Source organism: Salminus brasiliensis, chromosome 4, assembly GCF_030463535.1.
Source record: "Salminus brasiliensis chromosome 4, fSalBra1.hap2, whole genome shotgun sequence".
Taxonomy (NCBI): Eukaryota; Metazoa; Chordata; class Actinopteri; order Characiformes; family Bryconidae; genus Salminus; species Salminus brasiliensis.
The window spans coordinates 3128173-3137500 of record NC_132881.1 but is presented as its reverse complement, the minus strand read 5'-3'; the positions used below and the strand labels follow the sequence as shown (position 1 = coordinate 3137500).

General features: G+C 45.1%; 1 protein-coding gene across 1 annotated transcript; it reads right to left on the bottom strand.

Annotated features, from left to right (window-relative positions):
* Positions 1 to 2684: 2684 nt before the first annotated feature.
* On the bottom strand, positions 2685 to 8433 carry LOC140554402 (protein yippee-like 5). The gene is made up of 3 exons (XM_072677353.1): positions 8247 to 8433; positions 6458 to 6623; positions 2685 to 5613 (listed from the first exon to the last, which is right to left on the bottom strand). The coding sequence occupies exons 2-3, from the start codon at positions 6596 to 6598 to the stop codon at positions 5389 to 5391; spliced, it is 366 nt and encodes a 121-aa protein (XP_072533454.1). The 5' UTR covers positions 6599 to 6623; positions 8247 to 8433; the 3' UTR covers positions 2685 to 5388.
* Between the last annotated feature and the right edge of the window lie 895 nt (positions 8434 to 9328).

The window sequence follows — 9328 nt, the reverse complement described above, 5'->3', positions numbered from 1 at the left end:
TGGGATGGTCGTAAAGATCCATATCCATGAGGGAGCAGGGCAGTTATCGATTGACCATCTCAGGGTTTAAAGGTATAGCTAGGTATAGCTTTGTAGTTCAGTGGGAATAGTACCTTTTTATAGTGTTAGAATCCACATGATTCAGCAGCATGGGAACATTCAGACACCCCTGGGGAACTGATATTGGATTAATATGAGTTTGTTAGGACTACGTCCTGTTCCCAGTCCTCGTTAGAAAAGGTCAGATGATGTAAATACTCCTCAAACCTTGTCCCAACAAAACAGCCATGGGCTCCTTTAAGCAGCTGCCGAGCATTCCAAACGGCAGGGACCCCACCACACATTACGCCATTTTTCATCAAGTTTCTGGCCTTGGTCGTGGTTGGTCATCAAAGTTGGTCAGCACACTACACCATCTGCCCTGACCGAAACACTGCATGCCTTAAGATTATGCTCGTCCAACTGACTGCTCTGGTCCTCAAAACCTTGCGGGAGTTTCTCGCTCGAGTTCCGTTCAGCCTGGCTCTCATCGGTTGACTGTCTTTCAGGCAGAAGGTAGAAGTCTGGCATCCTGGAAGAAGATTGGAGGACTAAAGATTGGAGTATAGACACCACACACAAACATACTACAGGGTCATCTGAGAAGGGTCATCGTCTATGATCCCCCTGAAATCAAGGGGACTTTTTTTGGCGATTGTCGGGAAGAGCAAATCAGCCTCAAAGTAGTCCCGATCATCCTGCAGTGTGGGCCCCGAATAGCTGCAGCGGGGTCAAGGAGGTCAAGTTGAGGTCTGGAAGATCCAAGATAACTGCTTAGAGAGAACCGCTCGTCTTGGATTGCTAGGTAGGCAAATCAAACTCCCAGTGGTGGAGCACCGGTCTACTGTGCAGCAATCCCAGCACAGATATGAAGGGTGCAGAAGTTCATGGCCTTCACAATCCCCTGACCTGAACTGCACAAGTAATCTGTGGATAAAGAGCAGTGTGGAAAGGAGGCCAAGGAATCCAGCCAGAAGCTTTTAGCAAGAATGGACCCACTCTTAAGACCTAGAGTACTACAGTACCGCTCTATGCATTTCCCAGATAACATGCCCATGTGGGGCCTGTATGGGTAGCCCAACCGGCAACCAGAAAGCTTTATCTGTGGGTTCCATGTTTCCCCCCATACCAGGGTCAGTGACTGGACTAGCAGGGGTTCAACATGGGCCCTATCTTGGTTGTACGCTGCACACGTGACCTAGATGGCACCCATGTGAGATTAGGGTGGGCTGTAATGATGGGGCCCACTTGGGAGTCCCAGTAACAACACATGCAGAAGCCCACTCCGAGAAGGAGAAATGTGGACTAGGTGGGTTCTCAGTAACTACACTAGCGTCACAGCTCCAGTGTAAAACCGGAAACAGCACATTTGGGATGCTTTGCTGTCTGATTACTTTTGACAGTCTGTACATTTGATGCAAATGTCTTCCTTTACATACGTATATGCTTATGCTGTGTGTGTGTGTGTGTGTGTATGTTTGTGTTGCAGTCTGGTCCTGCATACAAAAGGATTTAAATGGAAAATCCACCCCTGGTTTGAATCCAGGACAAAGCTTGAACCCTCAAAAGCCTCAGCTATGAGGTCAAAGTCTTCCTGGACAGTTGAGGCAAGGTTTAGTTTTGTGGCCATCTAGTGGACAAAGATGGAGAGGTACCGTTATGGTAAGAGTTCATATTTGTCTTCTGTTTGCTTCTGGTGTAAAATGACTTTTTTATGGTCTTTTATAATGTATTTGTACAGTTTTTATACTGTTTTTAATAAAATAATAAATAAATAAATAAACCTTTTCACACAATTAGTAGATTTCTTCAGTACTGATCTAACGCATATACTGGTCAGGGTGGTGCTCAGTGGGTAAATAATGTTTTAAACGTTCCCTGATTGCATTACAGTTCTTAATTATTGTTTTTAATTAATATTGTTTAATATTGCTCAAACCCCTAGCTTAACCCCTAATGTGTATAACTGAGTAACTACAGGGACTTCCGTACAAACCTGAGCCCACCAGCGGCCCCAAGGCTGTTTAAGGCCTGTTAATTAAGTGCCCTCATTGTACACCAAGACGAGACGACCATATACACCATATGTGTTGGACGCCGATGAAATTTGGCACATGCGACTAAGACTGACTGAGAGCACACTTGCCTGAAGCAGCGGGCACCCGGGCAGGTGAAGGGTCCTTGTTCCAGGACCCAACAGTAGCAGCTTGCCAAGCCTGACAAGTATCAACCCTACCATCAACAGCCCAGAGCTCTAAACTGCTGAGCCACTGTTGCCCCACTGTTACCAGCTAACTACTGGTATTATCGCTCAGTTAATGACGCAATGCATGCTGGGAACTGTAGTCAGAGACCAGAGTGTTGGACCAAAACACAAAAAATTGTGTCCAACAGGGCTGAGGAATGTGCGGCTGCCTATAGAATATTACATAACGTAGCGCCGCCAAACTTCAGGTTGTCGATAAAGCTAAAACTGGATTGGATTTTATCAACTAGTAGACTGATCAGTGATCAGCTAGTCTATCGTTATCTCCTGTTATCAACTAGAATTATTAATAACTTAGCCCTTGATTACCCATGAGGTTATCGCCATTGCAACCAAATAAATAAAATAAATAAATAAACAGCCGCATGTGATCACAGTGTGCGTTTTAAAGGACAGTCTGTTTATTCAAAAATAACCACAAACATCCAGAAACAGCTGATGGAAACAGCTAAACAGTTAGCATCTGTCTCCTCGTCCCCTTGTCAACTAATAATCAAAAAAAAGAACTGAACAACATCATTAAAGCTAATAATCTTACTAAAGAGCCACGGTCACAACATCCTAATAAGTCTTATGCAACTAAGCTGAGATAGCACTAATGAAGTTAACCGCTAATGTTTAGAACAACCATAATAATAAATCATATAATGACGCAGTGAAGTCCACTGCGGAGACAAAGGGACAAACTCTGGACTGTGACCTTCGATGCAAGTCACTTCAGCCGTTTTTCGGGCTAATCTCCGTCTGCTGCACTGCCGCATTTGTTTAGTAGCCTCGGTTACAGCAGATGAGGCCGATTTCGCAGCATTTTCCATTTCCCTGAAAAGGGAACACCCAGACTCTTTATATTATGTGTAATAATAATAATAATAATAATAACCAAGTAATTAAGAGTGGGTTTGGTGTGAAACGCTGGGTTCTAGAGAAACTTGCCAATTCAGTAATTGTCTGAGATATTGTGCTATAATAGTTCCGGCCTAAAACTAATTTTTAAATTTGTTAATGGTGGAGGGATACATGCAGGGTGTTGGGCCGCAAAATATAGTCCCCCAAAAAGACCCCTTGATGGATTTGCCACTAACTCTCATCAATGTCTTCATCTATATGTATTTGTTGTATTGGTCATATGGTTCCATTCACCACCACTGTAATAAAAACATAAACGTTTGTACGTTTCTCTGTAATGACCCATATCAGGTCAAACCCCTCTAATCGGCGTTGTGGACCCTGATTTACACGTACAGAAAGTGTTTTGGAAAGTTGGTGGAACTCCCCTTTAACGTTTGTGGTAGCAGTCAAAAGCTTGGACACACCTAGTTGAACATCGTCTTCTTAAAAGCATGTGATCCCGATGCTAGGATGGCCATAGGGTCAGAGGAATGACCAGTTAGGATGTCGTGGCTAATAGGGGGGGGTTGTAGGCTAAGCTGAAAGGGGGTGATTTGGTCATATAGGCTATTAAGGCTATTTACTGGTTTTAGTGTGTGTGCATCTATGTAGGTTAGAGAGGGGTTTCCACCCATACACACACTACCAACGGTCCTACAACTTAAGACCTACTTGGAAACCCCTCAGCCACGACATCCAAGCTTCAGTGGCTACCAGAGTGTCCCCAGTGTCTTCGAGTCTTTCCCGAGGTCTACCCACGAAAGACTCGAGAGCCCGCCTTCAAGAAGCATCTGACGGGACGTGCTCACTTTCACCAGCGCCCTCTCCAGGATGACACGTCCCTCCTTGTAGCACCGAACCCGAACCCGTAGATCCAGTCCAGCTCACTGTTGCGGCAGATTCACCGCTTGAAACCCCTCAGCCACGACATCCTAACTACGGTGATACCCAAATGTGTCCCCAGTGTCCCCCTAGTGGTCACCCTAGCCTTTGGATCAAATGCTATCAGATGATGATGATGATGACAACGACAATCAGCACCCATTTAACCAGGTGTATCCAAACTTTCGACTGGTACCGTACACTGAACCGTGTATTGTCACCTCAGAGAATATCTAATGCTGGCTTCCAATTGTATACTGATTTACCAACACTATAAGGCCAGTCCTGGTCCTGATCATCACCCACCCTGCAGAGCTGAGCTCCCACCCTAAGCCACATTCTCTCAAAAATATAGGTGTTTCCTGGAGCAATGCCTCAGAAGAACCATGTTCGGCTTCCATGTGTGATTGCGAAGAACGTTTTTTTTGGACCTGTAAAAGGTCCTCACACTCTCTTCTATGGCATCGCCCGAGGAACCATTTGAAGCACTTGTATTTTTAAGCGTAGCACACCTGACCCAGGTTGGGAAGACATTCAGGCGTCATCTGAATACCCTCCTCAAGGTGGTGGATCTCCAGAACCAGGAGTGGAATTCCCCAGATGTATACGTGTGCTAATCTGCAGTGTTTTTAGGGCTTTCCAGCCAGGAGCAGCCCCTCCTTTTCTGCAGGGGTCTACAGTCTAAGCCCATCCTTTGTAAATCTAGTTGGTGGTGCGGTGTTATGGTTTTCTGGGGGGATTTTATTTGTTTATTTTTATTCCCCCACCCCATGACAGACCATGAGCAGTGAGATTACATTCACTTTTGGGCCTCCAGGTCAAAAAGAACCACTCAGGAACATGCTCAGTCCAGCCTGGTGTCTCCAGACCTCAATGAAACGAGCACCACTGCAGAAGAAACACAGATACAGCCAAGTGACGTGGAACACAACACCTTAAAACACCACTGAGGAGATATGAGGGTCTGAGAGGTGCAGTACTTGTACTCTGAAGCTCTGAAGGAACACGTGCAGTACAGCATCGGACCACTACGATATATCAAGAAGCCCGATGCCGAAAGGTTGGGCTTGGGGTGCTCGTTTTGTTCCGTGTGCTCGTAACGCATACTCTTAAGCTCTGATGTTGCTGGCGTAGAAAGGTACGAGTGGGCAAAGATGCAGCCCGGCGTGCGCACACACACACATACACACACGTACACTGAAGGTTACCTGGGCATAGATACAGTATGAAACATGACCACAAAGCCTCGGTACACCGCAGCGAAGAGCAGGTAGTGAAGGAGGTCTACCCGGGAAAGGCTTGAGAGCCCGCCTTCAAGAAGCATCCGAAGGGATGTGCTCTTCGAAGCCCTCGCTCTCCCTCACCAGCGCCCTCTCCAGGATGACACGTCCCTCCTTGTAGCGCTGGCTGTCCTCGGTGGCGAACTCATAGATCCAGCCCAGCTTGCTGTTGCAGTTCTTGCAGCTGACGTCGCGCACCATGTGTCGTCCCGTCAGCATCACGCGGTCCTGCACCTCACTGTACTGCAGGTTCACCACCTTGGAGTAAAAAAGAACACGACCACACACACACACACACACACACACACATTTCTGAGAACAACAGAAGGGAACCAATGGTTGACGATCCTGCATTCCCTTCCCAATTAAGTTGTTTCCAATTCCCACCACTAGCTAGAACTTCATTACACAAAGTCACACGAACCCAACATCCTTGCCATTTCAGACGCCCACACTGGTTGGCACTGAGCAGCCCCTACCCACCTTCTCTGGGTACCCTCAGCCACGAATGTGGCTGTGGCATCATCGATACGAACTGCAACTGCATCAAGTAGAGGACTCTCATTTGAAAACCTAGTATAAGAAGTGATGTCCACAAACTTTTGACATATCGTTTTATTGAACCTACTAGTGTTTTACTGACCCTTTATTCAGATCACCTCTGTAATTCTCTGACTACAGCATTGGGAATCTTGCCAGTTTTTCTCATTATCTATCCAGACTAATGTACAGAACGGCCAGAGTTCAGAGCATACCGTTATTCCCCACCCCACTGTTTGTTTTAGCATTCATTTCATGTAAACAGTGCTCCGAACCCTCTTAAATAGCCTCATCCTACAAGAACTCCTCATGCTCACAGTTTACAAGCCTACAGTGTTTTAGACTGTTGGCGGTCAGTGTTATTTTTGCGGCCCCGTCTATACAGTAAATATTGTTTGTGCTTCAGCAGCAGAGTTTTGTCCAAGCAGTAAACAAAAGAGAGGACGGACACACAAGAGGACACTCTATGGCTTGGTCTGAGCTAAATGTTTGTATACTGGTTGTGGTTGTGTATGTGTATGCATGTGTGTGTGTGTGTGTAGTTACAGGGGCAGATACATGCCTTGTTGAACAGGAAGGCCCTGCCCGTGGCTCCAGTGAAGCGAGTTGAGATGAGCTCGGAGCGGTTGGTCAGGATGGTGTCGCAGTTGGCGCAGGAGAAAAGCCGTGTGCCCCCAATGTGGTCCAGAAAGATTCGGCCCATGGCGCGCTCCTGGGTTCCCGTGGATCTGCAAACGTGACATGGCACATTTGTAACGATGCCCATGCGCTGACTGGGTAACACAAGGCCTTGCATATACCATACTGTTACTGTGCATCTATTCACGGGTCAAAGCGAGGGCAGAACTTCCATTCCAGGAGGTCAATAAATCAAGCAGATATCTACCCTAGCCGTCTCTTCATGTTATTTGCGCATGTACCTGAAACTTGGTTCTTGTGGATTGTACCCTGGAGGATATTCACAAAACAGGGCTTCTCAGTTTAGCCTGATCATTTAAGCCAAGTCAACCCGGTCGCAACAGAGTGGTCTTAAGATATCTGGCTAAATTAGAAATCTTTAGTTCAGCCTGATAATCCAAGCCTAAAGTCAAGCCAGTTGCAAAAAAAAAAAAAGCTAAGGGGTAAGATTGGGTTTAAGACATCTGGCTAAATCAGAAATCCTGGTGGGGATTTTCTTTTACAAAGCAGGGCTTTTCAGTTTAGCCTGATCATTTAAATTTAAACTTAAGCCAGTATCGAAATAGCTGACAGACATTAAGATTGGGCTTATGTTATCTGGCTAAATCAGAAATCCTGGTGGGAATAATCCTCAAACCAGGACTTCTGAATTTAGTTTAATAATTTAATCTTAAACTTAAGCCAGTATCAAAATAGCTGACACACATTAGGATTAGATATCTGGCTAAATTAGAAATTCTGATAGCATGATAATCCAAGCCTAAAGTCAAACCAGTCGCAAAAAAGCTGAGGGATATTAAGATTGGGTTTGGGTTATCTGGCTAAATAAGATATCCAGGTGGGGATACTTCACAAAGCATGACATGAGCTTAAGACATCTGGCTAAAGGAGAAATCCTGGTGGGGATATATAAATATATATATATATTTATTTTTTTTTATTATTTTTTTTTACAAACCAGGACTTCTCAGTTTAACCTGATCATTTAAGCTTAAACTTAAGCCAGTATCAAAATAGCTGACATACATTAAGACTGGTCTTAGGTTTTCTGGCAAAATAAGAAATCCTCAGTTTAGCCGGATAATCCAAACCAAGTCAAGCCAGTCGTAAAAGATCAGATGAGGGACATTAAGATTGGGTTTAGGTTATCTGGATTAATGAGAAATCCTGGTGGGGAGGTTTCACAGAGCAGGACTTCTCAATTTAGCCTGATAATTTAAGCCTAAACCTAAGCCGGTCACAAAGGAGGCTAAATCAAAATTCCTTATTTTCACTAGTTAGTTAATACTATGAAGAGCCCAGTCAGGCACTACTACTGTCCTGGCTGGTTGAGCTGCAGTTAGTCAGGGCTAGATCACTTAAGCCCGAAGTTGAGCCCTGCCTCCATGGACCATGGTGTCCAGCTCCCCAGGCTTGACTCTGGGTTAAGGGTACACGGCTACACCCCCCCCTCCCCTCACCCCCCCCCCCCCCCTCCCCCTCCCCTCTAGCCCCCCTTCAGAGCTGATACTGCCACGTCTAAAACGACAACACCGACCGAAGAAAAGTCAAACCCGAGTCAAACCCGAGTTAAACCCGAGTTAAATAAAGGGCACCGCTTCTTCAGGCTGTTGCGAGCTGAACCTTTTCTTTTCTTTTGCCGTTTTTCACCACGAAAACCAACCAAGTCTTACCTTCCTGCGCTCGCGTCGAAATAACCCCCGTTATAACCTGGTATCTGTCGGTTTACCGGCGGTTCTGGATGACTTTAGTCGCTTAATCTGCCGCTAAAAGCTCGACATGTCCTGCGGTCGCTCTCTGTTGTTGTTGTTTTTGTGCTACAGCTGGCTCTCAGCAGCGCTGTCAACATCCGGGCATGTAGTGACGTGGCGCCGGATACGAGGGCGCGATAGTCTCGCATGCTTTTATAAACTGTTTTATATTTATTTATATATATTAATATATTATGACGCTAAATTGTATTTATCTGAATTTTTTTTATACTTTATTTAAAAACTTTACATTGTAATTCCGCTCTCTGGCCACATTATTAGAAACACCTACCTTGTGCTTTCACTCACTGGCCACTTTATTAGAAACCCCTACATTGTGCTTCCACTCTCTGGCCACTTTATTAGAAACACCTATCTTGTCATTTTACTCACTGGCCACTTTATTAGAAACCCCTACATTGTGCTTCCACTCTCTGGCCACATTATTAGAAACACCTTGTGCTTCAACGCAATGGTCACTTTGGTAGAAACCCACAACCTTGTGCTTCCACTCTCTGGCCACTTTATTAGAAACACCTACCTTGTGCTTCCACTCTCTGGCCACTTTATTAGAAACACCTATCTTGTCATTTTACTCACTGGCCACTTTATTAGAAACCCCTACATTGTGCTTCCAGTCACTGGCCACTTTATTAGAAACCCCTACATTATGCTTACACTTACTGGCCACTTTATTAGAAACACCTACCTTGTGCTTCCACTCTCTGGCCACTTTATTAGAAACACCTATCTTGTCATTTTACTCACTGGCCACTTTATTAGAAACCCCTACATTGTGCTTCCAGTCACTGGCCACTTTATTAGAAACCCCTACATTATGCTTACACTTACTGGCCACTTTATTAGAAACACCTATCTTGTCATTTTACTCACTGGCCACTTTATTAGAAACCCCTACATTGTGCTTCCAGTCACTGGCCACTTTATTAGAAACCCCTACATTATGCTTACACTTACTGGCCACTTTATTAGAAACACCTATC

Coding starts and splice junctions, on each gene's coding strand:
- LOC140554402 (XM_072677353.1), bottom strand. CDS start 6,598: ATGGGCCGAATCTTTCTGGACCACATTGGGGGCACACGGCTTTTCTCC. Junction 5,614..6,457: donor GGGCCTTCCTGTTCAACAAG/GCATGTATCTGC, acceptor TTTTACTCCAAG/GTGGTGAACCTGCAGTACAG.